This window comes from Eschrichtius robustus, chromosome 1, assembly GCF_028021215.1.
Source record: "Eschrichtius robustus isolate mEscRob2 chromosome 1, mEscRob2.pri, whole genome shotgun sequence".
NCBI lineage: Eukaryota > Metazoa > Chordata > Mammalia > Artiodactyla > Eschrichtiidae > Eschrichtius > Eschrichtius robustus.
Window position 1 is genome coordinate 129490580 of NC_090824.1, and position 18986 is coordinate 129509565.

The 18986-nt window shown below is 50.8% G+C and overlaps 1 protein-coding gene across 2 annotated transcripts in view; it reads right to left on the minus strand.

The window, feature by feature from the left end:
- The window catches only part of ITGA11 (integrin subunit alpha 11), a 127685-nt gene extending 108922 nt beyond the window's left edge, over positions 1–18763 (minus strand). The window contains exon 1 of one of the 2 annotated variants that reach the window (XM_068554478.1): positions 18367–18763. In XM_068554478.1, the coding sequence (XP_068410579.1) occupies positions 18367–18418 (52 nt within the window). In that variant the 5' untranslated portion in view covers positions 18419–18763. The remainder of the gene's footprint in view (positions 1–18366) is intronic. The other variant, XM_068554486.1, reaches the window with a different exon arrangement.
- Between the last annotated feature and the right edge of the window lie 223 nt (positions 18764–18986).

Below are 18986 nucleotides of genomic sequence, written 5' to 3' on the forward strand. Positions count from 1 at the left end.
CTCTCCAAAGCGTGTGCAGCCCTACAGAAGAAAGAATTCTCTAAATCAGAAACAATCAGACACAGGCTGGGGAGCCTCCTGCAGTGGAGAGGGCCCCATCTCTAAGATCTGTGGTGGAGACCAAACACTTGCAGGGGCAGGTGGATGCGGGCTGAAATACAGACACTGTGTAAGCATCCAGAGGGGGGAGATGGAAAGACAGAGCAAGTGCTGGTGAGAGCAAAAATGTGCCCTTTTTATTTTTTTTTTAAAGAAGTCAGGAGTTTGCCAATGTGCTGGTTAAGCAGATGTCAGGCTCATGGAAAACAGGCCTAAAAATTGAAAACAGAAACACCAGGCTGAAATTTATTGTAATTAACATTATTTTCACTCCCAGCCTTGGACAGCCATCCCAGGCCTTCAGAGAACACGTGGATCACCTCCGTCAGGAACAAGACGGATGTCTTGGTGATGAAAGCCAGTGTATTTTCTGCCTTACATCATTTTTCTTCCTCTCTAGGTAGAGACATCGATCAAAATGGAGCTCTTTCTTTAAGCTTTCAGGAGCTACCGTGACGGATTTTAAAACACACCAACAGTGATATTATGAATCTGTGTTGTAAGTTCATTTAAAGTGCAATGAAGTCTTGTTTAACAAAAACACACACACACACACACTCACACACACACACACACACACCCCAAGCTGCGTGGAAAAACTGGAGTCAAGAGATGTGACCCCAAATATCCACTTTAGGACCTGGCTGAGTATTTGGGGCCTTGGGCTGCTGCCTTCCTCCACTCACCTCAAAGTGGCCCAGGCTCCCAAGAACCCCCAGTCATACCCCAGCCCAGTCCTGCCTTCTGAGTCCCACAATCAATGTCCAGCTGCCCATAGAACATTTTTACTTGGATGTCTTATAGCATCCATCACTTCACATGACCAAAGAGGTGCCCTAGATTTTCCCTTCCACACTGGTTTTTCCCCAAAGTCTCCCCATCGATGCACTTGGCAGTACCACCCTGATTGCTCAAGTCAGAAGCTTGGAGGTCCTTCCTCAGGATTTTCTGTCACTTCCCATCAGCAAACCGTGCAGGTTCTACCCTCTCCATCCCTCTCAAGTGCGTCCACTCTTCTCTCTTTCCTCTGACATCACCCAGCCCAAGTCATTCTCATCCTTTTCTGCCTGGACTTTGGCAAGAGGCTTCTAACTGGTCCCTCAATTCTAATTTTGCTCAGCTGCAAGCTATGCTCTTCACAGCAGCCATAGTGATCTTTTAAAAATGCCAATCAGATCCTGGAACTTTCCTGCTTCAAACCCTCCACGTTCCTCGCATTGCATGTAGGGTAGATTCCAGACCCTTCCTCAGGGCCCATCAGGCCCTGCAGGATCAGTCCGCTCCTGTGCCATGAACTTCACCACTTCCTGCTTCCAGCCACACTGCCTTCCTCTTTGCTCCTCAAACCAAGCTCTTTCCACCTCAAGGTCTTTGCCTTTGTGTGGAACAGTCTCCCCCAGATCTTTGCTCAGGCAGCTCCTTCTCAACCTCCAGTTTTAATGTCACAGCCTGGGAGAAATCTTCCCTGACCATGCTATGGAGAGTCCGTTCCTCTCCCTCAAAGCATCTTCTTTGTTTCTTTTACAGTTAAACATAATAACAGATGGCTACAAGAGCTATTTGCTTATTCTCCCACTAGAGTTTAAGTTCTGCAAGGGAAGGAACGAGTGGTGTGCTGGTCCCTGCTCACAAGAGACAATTGTGTGCAATCTTCCTGTTCAGTGATGCCTGTTGGTCACTTAAAGCTGACCATGGTGGGAGGATTTACACCACAGTAACTGGCAAATGGCTACAAAGAAGGACTCTCTCCACCCCATTCCAAGAGCCAGAATTGGTTGTTAAACATTTACCAGCACTCCACTGGAAGGGACTGTATCTTTATCCTCAGGATCTAGAACAATGCCTAGCACACAAAAGAGGCTCAATATGCACCTACTGACATGTAAGACAATATGAGACCAAAAAGAGAGAGAAAGAATAGGAATATTCAGGCCTCCAAGAACCTCACTAACCTCACACACTAACCTGCTAACAAGGAGTAGACAGGGAATGTGATACTCAGAGCCTCAGGGAGGGAGGGAACTCAGAGCACTGAATTTGGCTTCAGAAGCCCTAGTTTTAATCCCAGCACAGCTTCTAACTTGTTTTACGACTTCGGACCAATTTCTTCTTCTTTCTGGCCTTCAGTTTCTTTATCTGTAAAAAGCACACACTGGACTAGATGCTGTATCTCTAAGTCCCTGTGTTGGATTTAATGAAGCCCATTTATGTACTCGGTTACCAATTTCTGTACCCCCCACTCCCAGGTCACTGCACTTCACTACACAACTGCAGAGGGGGCTGTTTACATTGTAGTTGACTGAGTTATGCAGTGCGCAGCCTGCACAGCTGTACGTGGCGGCCCTGCCCACTCTGTTCCTGGCCATTGGCCATTTCTAGGGGAGACGAATTAGACAGTGAGTCCCTCCCTTTCCTGACATACTAACCAGCTCAAAGAGCTCAGACAGTTTGGTTTTGGTTTTCCAACTCCTAAGATTGTCTCCTGCTTGTCATGAGTGTGTGGATTAAGAGCCCTGGGCATCTGGGGTTAGCCCCAGCCCAGGGGGTGTTTGGACAAAGTAAGAACAAGACAAAGCTCAGGATATGCAATTTGTGGCAAGGCTTTCCCTTGAAGGAGAGGAAGTAGGGCAGTGAGGACCGGGAGAACTGCTGGGCCTGTCTGTCCCTGGTCTTTGAATGCAAACTAAAAAAAGGAATTGTGAGGGCCCATCCCTTCCAAGCCTGCAGGGCCCGCCCTACAGTGGATACACCCTACCCATTTGAAAAGTTCTCCGTCTGCACAGAGCTCAACATAGATCCACCAGAACACAAGCTCAGCTGGATGCTATTGGCTAGGCTTGGTGGGGACGGAGGAGGCTGGGGAGTGGAAGTGCTTTGGTTCTCTGAGGGTTATGCAGAACCCTTTGGTTTTTGGTATATGTCAGTTACTCATGCTTTCAAAACTATCCCAAATGATCACTCCCACTTTTAGGTCCTTAGGAGAGTTACGGGCTCATGATTCCCTCTGCCTTTGCTAGAAAACAAAGGCCTGCCTTGTGAGGTGGTGAGCCACTTGTCACTGGAGGGATGCAAGCCAAGGAGAGCTACTTATATGGGATGTTCAGGTTCCAAGTTCCCTCCCAGGCAGACACTTGATGCTGAGGCCTCTCAAGAGGCCTCGGAAGCCCAGGAATCCTCATGAACCTGTGGATGATGAAGGGCCAACCATGCACTGGGTCCACCCATGCTCTAGATGAAGTTGTTTTAGAATAGAATTCCTGTGTAAACTGGTGCAGTCACTATGGAAAACAGTGTGGAGGTTCCTCAAAAAACTAAAAATAGAGTTGCCATATGACCCAGCAATCCCATTCCTGGGCATATATCCAGACAAAACTATAATTCAAAAAGATACATGCACCCCTATGTTCACAGGAGCACTATTCACAAAAACCAAGACATGGAAACAACCTAAATGTCCATCGACAGATGAATAGATAAAGAAGATATGGTACATATATACAATGGAATACTGCTCAGCCATAAAAAGAATGAAATAATGCCGTTTGCAGCAACATGGATGGTCCTAGAGATGATCATGCTAAGTGAAATAAGTCAGAAAGAGAAAGACAAATATCTGATATCACTTATATATGGAATCTAAAATATGACACAAATGAACTTATCTATGAAACAGAAACAGACTCACAGACATAGAGAATAGACTTGTGGTTGTCAAGGGGGAGGGGGGTTGGGGGAGTGATGGATTGGGAGTTTAGGATTAGCAGATGCAAACTATGATATATAGAATGGATAAACAACAAGGTCCTACTGTATAGCACAGAGAATTATATTCAATATCCTGTGACAAACCATAATAGAAAAGAATATGAAAAAGAATGTATACATATGTGTAACTGAATCACTTTGCTGTACAGCAGAAATTAACACAACATTGCAAATCAACTATACTTCAATAAAATAAATTTAAAATAAAATAAAATAGAATTCCTGTTGCCAACTTCTTTCTTGTGTTACACGTGGCTTTATACCCAGAGTCAAGGTTCTGGCTCAGGAAATGTTCACAGAAGCATGGAAGCACAGCCACTGAAGAGCTTTTAGAAACATGAAGGCCAAATGTTTATTTTAGAAGGGATTGAATGGACGTCTCAAGAGGGCACATGGCTCACTTAAGTCTAGAATTGGAGCCTGAACTTGACCCAGAGGTCCTCATCCACAGTCCAGGGTTTTTTATTACCCCAGGCTTGGAGGGTCCAGTTAGTGAGAGATGTAATCCAGTCCCAGGCTTTGGTTTCCACTTCTGCTACATTCAGGGTTGGCCCAGACTGGTCCATCTGGGCTAAGCCATGGCTGATTTCAAACAGCCTTTCCTATAAAATCAATAAGAGGCAGGGCAGGTCTAATATTCAGTTAGCCATGAACTCCTCTGTGTGAATTAGTCTGCAGCTGTTTTACTGCCCAGCAGGCTGAGTGGAGTCAAGGTTTAAAGAAGAGGGGCACGGGCTGGCGTGAACAGCCTGAGGCAGTGTCAAGACCCTAAGAGTTGGAGGTAGGGCAGGATGGTGGGATGCTATACAGGGGAGGAGAAGGTAAGAGGGAAGGTAGTGAACAGTGCCCACTGCCCAAGGGACAGGCAGCCTTGTGGAGAGTGAGGGTAGAGCTGATAAGATGATAGCTGATGAAGTGCAGCTGATGTGATAGAGAAGCTCACCGAAATATGATCATCACTTTGGCAGTGATCCAGGAGGGCTTCTTGGAAGAGGAGGCCTTTCTGGAGCTGCTAGGGCCCAGAGAAAGCAGCAACCTCCTTTCCACTTTAACCTAAATCCTCTAAGGACATTTGTTACTGAGAGGATTGGGGGTTTCCTCTTCTTTCATGGAGACAACAGACTTATTTGGACTGCCCTCCCCAGTGGTTCCTTGCTCTCCCCCTACCACACCCCTCCCTGCCCCCCTCCCAACTCCAGGCCAGCGCAATGCTCAGCAAAGCTTTGATCTGGGGCTTTTGGCCTCTGCTTCCACACAAAAGCTCCCTCTGCCCTCATGAGTGGGGCACCCTGGGCAGACCCCTCTTCCCTGGCCCGTCTCCATCAGCAGTGGGCACCAGTCCAGTGGGGCCACTGCCAAGCCAAACAGCACTGCAGAAACACTAAGGGACCTGGCTACCAGGTGGCGGGAAAGTGCCCTCCTGGGCCTCACCCTGGGGTGGGCTGAGCACGAGAGAAAATGGCCACACCTTCCAACTTCTCTGGACTCTTCCTGGTGTGTGCCAAGGGGATACTAGCCCTGGAGGGGGCCTTGACTAAACCGCCAAGGAGACAGAGCCAGGGCAGCTGAGAAATCATGCCACAGATGAATGGAGTCTAGGTCTGTCTCGTCAAAACGTCCCCCAGTCAAACCTGAGCCCCGTCGCACTTCAGTTCTGGATGAGTAGGGACTAGGGGGCATCTGTCCTTGCTGAGGGCTGCACAGGGTGACCTAGTGTCTCCTAGGGCATAGTGGGTGAGAAGAGTTTACGTGGGACAAGGGTGAACATTAAAACTTGACAACTCATGTTTAATGGATATTAAAAAATTACAAGCAAATCAAAACTTAGGTTTCACAGCAATTATTGCTTACGATGAAGGTAAGTGAAAAGACTGAGTTGATTTAAAGTCAGTTGAATGAAAATTATTAAGTGAAAGTACTCCAGATGTTACACAGATATGGCCAGAGCCGTGTGAGCAGTACAGGAAAAGCAGGAAAGAAGGTGGGCTTTGGAGATGATCAAACCTGGATTTGGAGTCTGGATCTCATTTTTATCGGCAGCTGCAAGACCTCGGTCAAGTCACATGACCTCTGGGAATTGCAGTTTCTGGAGTCAGACCCCTTGGGTTCCCATCCTAGGCTGTGACTTGATGACCCTGGTGATCTTGGGTAAGTTACTTAACAACATGCATCAGTTTCCTCATCTCTAAAATGGGGGAGATAACAGCACCCCTCTTTCAGGATTATTGAGAAGACGAGTGCTCAGAACAAAGTCTGGGGCTTCCCTGGTGGTGCAGTGGTTAAGAATCCGCCTGCCAATGCAGGGGACACGGTTTCCAGCCCTGGTCCAGGAAGATCCCACACGCCGCGGAGCAACTAAGTCCGTGTGCCACAACTACTGCGCCTGTGCTCTAGAGCCCGTGAGCCACAATTACTGAGCCCACGTGCCACAACTACTGAAGCCCGCGCACCTAGAGCCTGTGCTCCGCAACAAAGAGAAGCCACTGCAATGAGAAGCCCACTCACTGCAACTAGAGAAAGCCCGCACACAGCAACGAAGACCCAACGCAGCCAAAAATAAATAAATAAATAAATACATTAAAAAAAAAAAAAAAAAGAACAAAGCCTGATTCATGGAAGCCCCCGATGACTGTTAGCAAGTAGTACACATTTATTGAGCACCTCATCCCTGCCAGACATGTTGTTTGGTAATCAGTATTATTTCTATTTATTCATACTAATCCTACAAGGTAGGCTTTATAATTTCCATTATACATTCTAAAGAGAGGATGTGACCTGCCCAAGGTCACACACTTAATAAGTGCCAGGGCCGGCATTCAAACCCCAAGTCAGTGGTTACATGCCCCAAATATGAACCTCGCTGGGCTCAGATTCAGTCTCCCCACCTGTACAATGGGTTTATTGTCATCTCTCCAGTCACCAGGGCAGAATCTGGTCTGGTGGTTCCCAGGGATTGGACCATAACCTGGTCCACTATTGGGGTCTACTGTTCAGCCCCTGCCATCTTCTCTGGGCACTCCCAGCTCCTTCTGGGGTACCGGAGGACACATCCACATTCTGCGGTCCATGGAGGATGTCTGAATCACTACCCTTCTGTGGGAAACGAGGCATTTTAAACTTCTGCTCCACCCCGCTGTTCCCTGGGAAGTCCATTACATACCTAGGTTTTCACTGTGTAAAAACAAGGACTGTCCCATGTCTCCTTGTGTCCTCTCTGAGTCACAGTAAATAACACTGAACAGCATGGGGCCAGCTGGGCCGGCCTGGGCTGCCTGCTCTGAACCCTTTGCCCCTTTCAAGGCCCTTCTCCCTTCAAGATCCCCTCCTCCGCCTCAGCAGCCCACCAGCAACTACCACCGCACTCTTCTTGTCTGGGAAGAAAGGCTTTACTAACCAATGGCCTGCGAAGTGTCAGGACTGAACGCCTAGGGGACTGGTGTGCTAAGAAAGGTGACTGGGGAGAGGGTGATACTTATCTCAAAGGGGATTAACTAATGGGATTTCAGGCTGCTGCAGGCTGGGGGGAGGTTTTCATTGATTCATTCATTCATTCCACAACTACTTATTACTTGCCTCCTCTGGCTGGGCACTGCTCCGGACCCTGGGATATACACGTAAAACAACATATAGAAATTCTTGCTCTCATGATGACACTCCGTTGGAGGAGACAGACAATAAACAAGGTGAATAAAGAAAATTGGTAATAATGCTCGCTAGTGAGAAATACCCCAGCGGGACTAAAGCAGGCACGGGGGTTTATATAAGGGAGTGCATGCAGGGGAGGCTGACATTTTAGTTAGGGGTGCAGGAAAGGCCTCCATGAGAGGCGGGTGTTGGAGTGAAGACCTGAAGGAAGCGAGAGAGGCTCTTTGGTGAAGAGCATCCCAGGCAGAAGGAATAGCAAGTGCGAAGCCCAAGGCGCCAGGTATGTTTGAAGAACATTCCGGAAACTGTGTGGGTGGAGCAGAAGCCGCAAGTGGGGGAGGAGTAGAGGATGAGGTCGAAAAGGCAGGGGAGTCAGATCACACAAGCCTCTCACCCAGAGAAGAAGGGGAGTCCCGGAGGGTTCGTGGCAGAGGGATAGGACATGATCCCATCCACATTCAAGCAGCATCCCGCTGGCTACTGGGTGCAGGAGCTCAAGGGACAGGGCGGATGCAGGGAGACCAGTTGGTTGGCCGTTGCCACAAGCCACGGGAGCCTTTCTGGGCACCCCCAGAGCAGCCCCCAGACCCCTGCCTGTCTCCTGGTCCTAGTCCTCCGGGCTGAGCAGAGGTGGGAAGACAGATGGCAGACCAGAGCTTTCACACCAAGGATCATGGGGACCAGTGCAACTTACAGACCGGGGGTGGGGGGAGGGGCTAGTTTTAAGATGTGCTCAAATGCAGAGATGCACACGGAAGAGAGAGGAGAGAGCAGGGACCATCTCGGTGACCATTTTGACATATTCCGGACAACCGGAGGGGCCTCTTGCCGAGCCTGCCAGCATGTCTGCCCCTGGCTGGCCTCACTGTCAGCAGCAAGCACATTCCACAGCTGATGTTTGGCTTGTGGTCTGGCCTGGCCTTCTCGTTGGCTTCTTCTGCTCTGAAAGGCTTTTAAAATCAGAATCTGGGTTGTCTTTAAGTTTGGGGCATGAATCACTGCTTCTGGGCCTGGAAAGGGGATACAGGGACAGGAGGGCCCATGCCACGGGTGCTCCCTCTCTCTCAGGCCCGCGTGCCACTAAGCATGTATACGTGAGAGGCTCCCAGTCAAAACATTCCAAGTCAGACTCGCTTCCAAGCTCCCAGCCAACATTTCCACCTGCCCAAGAGCCCCACGAAGTCGACGTGTCCAGGATCCACTCAACTTCCTGGTCCTTAACCCCCCCCCGCCCCCATATTCTCTCCTTTTCCTTCCCTGGTGACCAAGGATGTTCCATTCTGCCCGTCACAGGTTCCCTCTTCCTCTCTCCTCTCACCACCTTTACATCAGGCTCTGGCATCCTCCTGCCTGGGTTGCTGCAGTAGCCATCTTAGCAATCCACTTGCTTCTAGCTGTTGTCCTGTCACATTCAACCTACACCCATATCCCCCCACCCCACACAAGGAGCTTCTCAAAACATAGCTTAGAACATGCTCTACCCTCCCTCAAAAACCTTCAGTGGCTCCCATCTGCTATATCCAAATGCCTTAGTTGGCATTCGATCCTCTCTCGGTGGCCTCAGCCCATGTTCCATTCTTGCAGTTCTGCACATACTCCAGCATCCTGCCAACCAAACATCAGGCTGTTCCCCAGATATATTCTCTGCTCTTCTTGCAGTTACAAATCATCTCTTTTTCACCTCTCAAATTCCAGAGTCTTTTATCTGTAGCTCTCTTACAGCTTTTATTACTTCCTCCCTTGTATTAGTTATTTATCCAAAGATCTCTCTCCTATTAGACCATAAACTCTTTGAAGGACAGGATTTATCTCTTAACTTTTAGCCCTCAGAGCGCCTAGCACAGCACCTAATACAGGCCACTGTGTTGGGACCTCTTGGGGGTGCATCTGCAAAGAAACATAAGACATCTATCTTGCCCTTAAATATCTTTCTGTTGACTTAGTTCTTACATTCATTCAACACATATTATTTGAGCAGTAAGTACTACGTCTGGCACTGTGGGAGAGCTGGCAATACAGAGACTGACAGGAGATGTGGTCCCTGCTCCAGTCCAGTAGGCAAAGCTGTTCAGGCTAATATAATACTGTGTTGTGTATGGGGTATAACACTGTAGGAAGTATAGGCATCTTGAGATCACAAAAGTAACTGATCCAAGGTCTGACTGAGTCAGGTGAGGCTTTCAGGAGGAAGACCTGAAGAATAAGTGGGAGACAGCCAGGAGAAAGGAGGGGGTCGAATGGGATATAGGGAACAATGTGAGTGAAGGACAGAGAGAGCTGGTGTGTTTGAGAAACTAAGAAGCTCAGTTTAATGGAGCTGCCATAGGGGTGTAGACGTGCCCATGCACGTGGCGCTGCTAGAGGGGAGTCCTGAGTGCAGGCTATTCAGGGTCTGGTGAGCTCTATTAAAGAGGCTGGACTCAACCTAAGGCAATAGGGAGCCACTGAGGGTTGTAAGCAGGGGAAGTGACTACACACTCAGTTTGTGTTTTAGCCTCACTTTGTCTGCTGTTGAGGAAGGTCTGGGTGGATGGGGGCAGGGGGGAGGAGGATGACTGAGTGTGGGCCTCAGGCTGGTCCCGGGGGGCTTCCTGCTCTGCCTCCCCCAGGCAAAAGCCTCTCCCCTTTTTCCTGACAGAGCATCCCTTCCCCACCCCACCTGGGCTTCTCTTTGACAGTCCCCATCCTGAGTCAGGTGCTTCCTTCACCTGAACACTCACAACAGCTTCAGTGGGGCCCAGAATCGCAGGGTTGGAATGACCCTAATGGGCTCTGTTTAACCCCTGCTGGACACCTCCTACCGTGCCAGTCCATCTGTCTGTGAGCAGTTCTGACCAGGATCCTCAGCCAAATTGGTGTCCCCATAGCCCCTCTTTGGCTTTCCTCTGGCCCGCTTGGGGCCACACAGGATCAATAGCTTATGGCCTTGTGGGGGACACAGACAGGGTCACTAAATGAATAACCCTCCAAATACCAACTCCCATCTCAAATTCCCCCTTGTGCCTCAGCCTCGCAAACTCTGATTCCACGCTGTGTCTCCAGCCCAGCCTGGCTATGAATCCTGTGAAACTGCAGGCTGGAGAGGTGGGCTGGAAAACTGGGAAGCAGGACAACTGGTTACATCTTGGTTTCACCACTGACTGTTTGTGACCCTGAGAAAGTCATTTCCCTTCCCTGGACAGTGTTTTCTCTTCTGCTTGATTGGGGATTGGGTTTAGATGACACCGGTGAGTCTCAGCCTTGGCTGCCCATTAGAATTACTGGGGAGCTTTAAAAAATGCCAATGCCAGGCTCCATCATGGAGAGTGATGGTGTGTTCTGGTGGGGTCGGTGAAAAGTTTTGTTTTACACCGTCATTCTCTTGTTCACCCATGAATGAGGACCACTGGACTTGCTGATCGTCTGCAGACCAAGAGGGGAGGCTGAAGTGGGCAGGTAAAAAACCCAAGAAGTGACCCCTTATTCAGAAGGATCAGCCCAGCAGGACCACAGCAGCACCAATACCCGTGGCTGTGGCAAGGCCAGCATTTCAAACTTTGGCTTCTTGCTTTCATCAAGAGGGCTAGTCCAGAGGTCAGCATCAAATGCTTGAAGGTCCCCCCACAAAGGCTCTCAAAGGGGTCTTGAGGCAGTAACTGGAGGCAGAAGCATCTTCTGAATTCCATGGCTTAAAAGTCATTCCACAGCCCTGGCTGTGTGCCTTCAGAACTGCTCTATGGGCACCCCTGCATCTACGGACACCAGCACTTTGCACGGGCCCTGCAGCCTATGTGTGATCTGTGCCTTCCTGCCCTCACAGAGGCTGGGCCTTATCTGATTTGGAATTTCCAGAACGTGGAGATGCCTGGGGTTTAGTGGGTGCTCAGTACATACTGGCCAAATGGACAAGCCACACAGTTTCTTCATGTGTCAAGAGGGATCCTGGTGCCTTCCTTGCCAAATCACAAGCCTGCAGGGAGAACTCTGTGAGCAGTTGCTCAGCCCCACACTCAGAAGGGCCCCCGCTTGGTTTAATGCTCTGCCGTGGCCACCTTGAAATTCTTAATAGTCTTTAAACAAGGAGCCCTGTATTTTCATTTCACACTGGGCCCCACAGGTTATGTAGCTGATCCTGCATATGTGGTAAGTGGTGGGAATAAACTCAGAGAAGAGCTCTGTCTACATACTATTTATGGGACTTTATGGTTGCCACCAGTCACCAAATATGAGAGGCTATGAGCTCCAGGAAAAGAGCAATTCCAGTATAAGGAGAGGAGACGGACATCGCTTTGTGGTCTTCTTCCTGGCAGTAGGAGAAAGCAGTAGTCTGAGGGCCTGGAGATGGGCGAGACAGAAAGGACAGATGGTGGAGACTGCAGACACCCCCAGTGGTCTACAGAGAATGATTTCAATGATCTTGTCCTACCTGCCTGCCACAGATGTAGAATATCTACCATTAGAACTTCATTCCTTTGGCCGAAGCACTGCTTGCTCCTTAAGTTCCTCTGACGAATGTAGCAAACTAGGTCTCTAATCTCATCTTTGGCCAGAAGATCTGTCCCTGAATTCCTATGTGATCTTGGGGGAATCACAGGAAATCATTTAACTTTGAAAAGCCTCAGTTTCCCCCTCTATCTAATGGACACACCAGCCTCGACAAGACCTCTGACCTCACCTGGCCTATTCTGACTGACAGAACAAATACACGGGAGTGCTCTTTGCAGACTGTTGGGAGCTGCACCCACTTATTCGTTTCATGATTTTTCCATGGCCTTCTTGAGGCCCAGTCTGCAAAGAAGCAGGTCCTGGATATCTGCAGGGCCAGGATTCCTGTAGCCTGGCCCAGCTGGGTGATACTGCTGGGGGAAGAAAGCTGTCAGCCCCAGCTACGGAGGCAGGAGCGCCTTCTCTGTGTCATCCTGTTTGGAATCCTGGAGCACATTGCCATAGCAACTTGCCTAACTCACCCCACATGCCACGTGGAAAAACCTCTGCCCACTTTAGAGCAGCATCACCCAGGCCACAGACTGGCTTCTTCTATGCTACAGGATGAGGCCGCCCATCATCCACAAGGGCCCAGGTAGAACCCATCTGATCGGTGATGGAGTAGTGGGGTAAGGGGCTGGACCAGGCCAGGCAGGTCCCTTGCCTCAACTTTTTGCTCTCACCTATTTCAGGTCCTGGTACCTGAAATTCCATCATTAGCCCCTTGATCCTTTGGCTCAAGGCACAGCCCAGTTAAAATGCAAATCACTTTGAAGGACACATGAAGCTGTCATCACTCATTAGTGCTGTGTGGCATGAATTAACTCGTTAGGCCTGGAGCTCAGAGCAGGTTTTGATTAGGGGAAGCAGAGGCGGGGAAGGGAGGAGAGCAATGCCCAGCCTAGACCCTGAGGAGGGTTGGAGAGGCAGTCAGAGTGGCCCAGAATATTGGGACTTGGGGGCAGATGGTAGAGTCCCACTCAGCCCTGAGCAGGGAGGCAAGCGAGGGAGAGAGGCTCCCGTATTAAAAGGCAGGGCGTGAGGACCACGTCTCGCCAAGCCAGCATCTTGAGTGGGAAATCGCTGTCTAGCTGAGTCTGAAGGAGAGAGCTGCTTTTCCTGGACCAGTGCCCCTGTAAGGACGGCCATTTGCGTACAGATCTCATTTTCCCTGAAGACAGTATCTTCCAGCAAGGGCATCTTATTCATCTTTCTGTGCCCTCCTGAAGAGACATTATGCATGGATTAAGGGCAAACACCAAACATCGCCTCTTACTCAGTCAGCATGACCGTGGATGAACCATTTAACTGCTCACATGTAACCTGGTGATTGCTGTAGTGACTTCCATAGTGAGGCTTAGCTGAGATGTGAGAAAATGCTTGATGCAGTGCCTGGTATGAATCAAGTGAACGATGGGAAGGGTGATCAATGAACTGCTATTGTTTGCTGAGGGCTTACTGGGTGCCAGATGCTGTTCCAAACACTTGATATGAATGAACCACGTAGAGATCATCTAAAGCACACATCAGCCTGTGAAGTCGTTATTCTACCCATTTTACAGATGAGGAAATGGGGCCCAGAGGGACTTATCCAGGGTCACCCAAGCAGAAAGGATTTGAATCCAGTTGGGCTCCCAGACCACACACATAACGATCATTACTCCAGCTCAGTAAGCTCGAAGGTGGAAGAAGTTTGGGATAGAGGCGGTGGGGGTGGAGATGGGGGCATGTTTGACCACACTGACTTCTTCCTTCAGGAGGAATTTTATTCATCTCATGAAGGTCATAAGTACAGAGTATGAAAACCCTTCATGGAATTTTTGGGAAGCTTATTTATTTTTGGCTTACGAGATGACCAACTCCAGTCTCCTCCCCTTCTCCCCTGGCTGGTAACCTTCTGGGCTTTCAACTAAGAATTGGTACACTCAGGATTTACATGTTGGGGGATGGGGACCCTCCTTCCTGGACCACAGCTCCCTAGAGCAAGCACTCCACACTGAGGGCATATGGGTGACTTTGGAGCTCATAATTGTTTTGGGAAAATAGTTTCGAATGGCTATGAATTCCTGAGGGTAGCCCACGGTTCGGTGGTGTTGGGATAAGGGCATTAAGCTATGAGGGCCAGCTGAGACACCATTTTTGGAATGTGTCAGTGCATGTTTAAAGCTTGTTTTGTAGCTGACCCTCCCTGAGTCAGCCAGAGGCTGTCACTACCTGGGGAGGATTGTGATGGATCCTTTCTCTTTGCAACTGCAATAGAACAATGTAAGTAAGATCTGGAAGCCTATAGTGAGACAAGAATCTCCAAAGTCAGGCATTAAGGAGAGAAAAGAGGGCTTTTTAATTCTCCAAACTCCCTTCTATACAGCAAGAGCCAAGCTAGGCCAGCTAAGACCATAGTTCTGTCCTAAGCAATGAGGGGAGAGGATGGAAGGGAAGCCCTGCTGCTGGAGGAAGCTGCCACTGCAGGAGGGGAGACAAAGAGGTTCACAGAGGGCAAAATGAAGGTGAGCTGCTGTCTGAGTTTCTCAAGGACCCACGGCCCTGTGGGTGGGCTGGGAACAATGAGGATGGTGAGGAGATAGACATCCCATCTCTGGGGGATCCACTGCAGGGTAGAGATAGGGGCATGGTGAATGAGAAGAAAGAGGGTCATATTCCACTTTCATCTCGTTAGGGCCCCCAGGGTCTGCCTGTGGAAGGGTCCAGAAGCTCCTCGGCTGACGGTGGCTGAGAGGCTTGGCTGACAAGCAGGGTGGGCACTGGGGAGGCAAAGTGACAAACTTTATCTCCTTCCCTGCTCTTCCCAGGCTGGAGAGCAGGACTTGGATCTTTTTAGTCTTTGCACACCTGTGGTGCCCAGTATTGTGCCTTTTCCATACAAGGTTTTTCTGCTGAATAAGATCCCCACCCACAAGGACACATAAGGGAGTGGTATGGTTCTTCTCCTCTCCAATGACACAAAACACTCATGCCAGGATCATATTGACTTCAAGACAGCCTCAATGGCAAAAACAAAAACAAAAAACCCTGAGTTCCCATTATGACCAAGACTTTGGGCCAGGCCTTTGGGAAAAGGGATTAGGAAAGTTCAGGTTTATTTAGGACCCTGGCATGTATGTTTCCTCTGAGCCTCCAGTACCCCAGCACTTCCTCTAGACTTATCTTATGGATCTGAGTATGAAGGTTACATCTCTGCATCCTTAGATCCCTTACTCAATGGCCAGTAATGAGCAATGATGATGATGATGATGGAGAAGAAAGACAAACTCCTAAATGCTCAATATGTGTCTGCAACTTTCCAAGTACTTTATATACATCATAAATCTTTGGATACTCTTTAAGTTCTATTGTTATCATCCCCATTTTGCAGATGAGAAAACTGAGGCACAGAGCTGGTTAGTAACTTGCCAAGGAAACAGAGTCCCAATTAGCAGAGGCCAGACCCATCCCAGGCAGTGAAACCCCAGGGCCTTCACCCCCACACTCTGTCTGATCTCCCTATGTGTCTTTATGTCACCTGTCAGGTAACAAGTGCTCAGTAAAGACAGAGTTTTGTTTTGTTTTTTTTCTGCTTCCAAACTGGGAGGATTTCACTTTTATTTTATTTTATTTTTAAAAATTTTATTGAAGTATAGTTGATTTACAATGTTGTGTTTAATTTCTGCTGTACAGCAAAGTGACTCAGTTATACATATATATATTCTTTTTCCTAATCGTCAGATGCATTACAATAGGCAAGTTCTGATCAACGGGTCTGTTCTCTCTGAACGTCAGCTATAAAAGTCTTTGGACCTGTCTACTTTTTTTCTGGCTTTCTTGATAGTTTTGCCCATCTCATCACCCTTCCCAGCCTGCAGCAGAAGCTCTGGCAAGATCAAGTCTCTGAACTCATAATGGCCTTAATGAGGACTCCCCCGCCAACTTGGTCTGTGACAAGTCCCTGACCAGCCAAACTGTGCCATCACCAGTAAGCAAGCTTCCTGATAATCCTCACAATGAATCCATGTGATGCACAGATGAGAGATCAACATCAGTCCTGCTCTGGAGCTGGGGGAATGGACCCAATGACCTCTGTGACCCTTCTAATCTTCAGAGTCACTACTGACCAGAGTCATCTTTGTGGTTTTCAAATATTCATCTTTTTGTTCTTTAACTACTGTAGTTCCAGGAAATAACACTCTAATGTACAAACAGTCCCACTTTAAGGTCTATCCACACTCTACACACTCCTTTAAGGCCCAGTCCAAATGCTATCTCCTCCTGCAGGAAGCCTTATTCACGCAGAACTGAACTTCTGTTCGAACTGCAGCCCTTAGCTTCTCTGTGCCATTCACTCCCCAGTGCTTCTATTTAGCTTTCCCTGGTCTCACCTTATTCTCAGCTATAGGCAGGGCCCTGACTGCATACATGCTTGGGCCCCACCCCCAGTTCCTTGCAGGCAGATGCTGTTCCAACACTGATTGATATGTTTAATGAATCCCATATTTCAAGAACTCAGACTGACCAGACATAACTCAGGAGTGGTTTTCTCCATATGAAGGGAGTTCTGAGTCACAAATCCTGTCCCTGTCCTTCACCACACTTCCTTACCCGCCTCCATCCCTGCTTTATCATTATCAACCACTGATTCAGCCCTACTGTGCACCAAGCCCTGTGTTAAGAACTTTTCTTACAGGGCCAGCCTGACTTAATCATGCCGACAACTTTATGGTCTCAGAATATCTATCTCCGTTCACAGAGGAAGATACCTGTTGGAGAGATTGCATAACACACCTAAGGCAGTATGACTAGTGGGCAGCAGAGCCAGAACGGGAAGCCAGGTTTGATTTCAAAGCTTTTGCCCCTAGCTTCCTGAGGTCTGGACTGTCTCTAGCCCCTAAAGCAGCCACTTCAACTCAAGTTCTGGTGGGGCCACATATCTGGGGTCACACAGGAGTGCATTCCCTTTTTCTATGGCTGGGTCTCCTAGTGATTTGAAGACAGTTCCTAGAGTTCCCTCTCTTACCTAAATGACCTAGAGAGGGCTTCACCACCTCCTCCGGCAGCCAGTTTCTAGGTATATGCAGGCCTGGTCGCAGCTCTTCCCCCGCTGTCCCCAACGCTCTCTCCTCCCCAACTTAAAGCATCAATGTTTGTTTTCAGTTGTGACTCTACAATCTGAACTGAACCCCACCAACACAGCCCCCTTCAACTACAGGCCCTCCCAGAAGCTCCACTATAGACTGACGCTGGGTGCACTTGTTTCCCGTAGTACCCCGGGACTGGGTGAGCTTGCTTGGGCTGGGGGATCTCCACCTGTGCTCTTTGAGGGCGCCTCTCCCCTTGCCACCGCATCTGACTCCTACTACTGGCCCCAGCCCAGACCCGGAGCCCACGCAGAAGGGGAGGCTAGGCCCTTCGGCCAGTTTCCGAGGTGCTGGTCCCCGCCAGAGCACTCGGCCACGCCAAGGAGGGGTCCCGCAAGCTTTCCTGATCCGTAGAACAGCGCCTCTGGCCGCCGCCACCAAGTGGCGGGTTGCGTCGGGACTCGGGGTGTGGGGACTCCCGGGCCGGGTGCCCCAGTGAGGATAGCCCAGGGCTGGCCTCTCGCTCCGGGCCGCGCGCCCCGCCGGCCCGGGGTCCCCGCCGCGCCGCGACACCTGGAGTGCATTAGGCGGCGGCGCACATCTCGGCGATGGCGGAATCCCCCGCATTATTGAATGAGCGCACAATTCTGAGCGCAGGCTGTGGGGTGATGGCCCGTCCCTACCTCGAGGGTCAGGTAATGTTTTCGGGAGCCCTGGACTGCCGAGCTGCTCTCCGCAGCCTTCGGCTAGGCCCGCGACGGCTCGCCAGAGTCTGGGCGCCGACCGCCCCAAGGCTGCGCTCCGTTCCGGCCCGAGGGACCCTGGGCGGCTCTTGGCTCCCGGCTCTCCCCCAGCACCACCCCCCCTCCCCGGGACCGCCGCAGCAGGCTCTCCACTCTTAGGGATGCTTTCTCCGCGCGCCCTGACCCCTTCCCTCGCCCAGGACGCGCGCCCTCGGCGCTCCCAGGACCGCGAGTGACCCCCGCGGCGGCGCGGGAAGCTCGGCGGGGCGCTTGGAGGTAAGCAGGGCGCCGGCGGGGCCACCAGCCCTCGGCGCTTTTCAACTCGAGCCTCTTCAACTCTTCCCAAAGACACCAAAGTCCCGGCCTCTGGCCGCCTCCGCGCGCCTCCCTCTAGCGCGGAACTTGGCGGAGTCGCTCGACTGCAGCTAGTTCCTGGGGGACCCACGTACCTTAGAGCCGCCGAGGTCGGACCCTGGGTGCGCACCGCGACCGGCTCCTGGCAGCTGTATCCCAGGCCTCGGCGGGTCAGGGAGGGGCTCCCGGAGGCGGGGGGTGGGGAGGGGGCATAAGGGGGCACGTACCTGGCCACAGGCTGAGGGCCCAGGCCACCAGGAGGCCCCTGGGCAGGTCCATGGTCCGCGGCGCGGCGGCGAGGCGCGGTGCGGAGCGGCGGCGGGGGGCGGCCAGCCAGAGCGACAGCTTCCTCTGCGCGGCGCCCCGAGCCTGCACTGCGCGCGGCGCCCGGCTCCCTGACAGCCGCGGCTGCTTCAGAGGAAGTGGGAGGGCTCGAGCGGCGGGGAGGGGCGCCCGGACAACGCTAGGCTCTGGCTGCGGGCCAGTCGCGGCCCCTCTGCCACCTGGGCAGGCGGCGGGCTGCGGCCTCGACGCCTCTGCGGATCTCTCCTTCTGCCTCCACCCCACCTCTGCCTTAGGAGAAAATTCCAGAGAACCGCTCCTGGGAACCACCTCACCAGTGCAGCGCCTCCCTCCACACCACCACCACCACCAAATTCAGAGTCTGTTCAGTAAGAGTGGCTTCTATTCTCATGTCCCAGAGGAAGGAGCTTCCGAGAGCTCAGAGGGCTACCTAAGGTGACTCAGGGACACGGGCCATGACTCGGGTCTCCCTTGGCCAAGAGGAGTGGATGTCCGTCCAGCTTCCATTCTGAGACAACCCCCTGCTCTCCTGCACCCTGGGGCT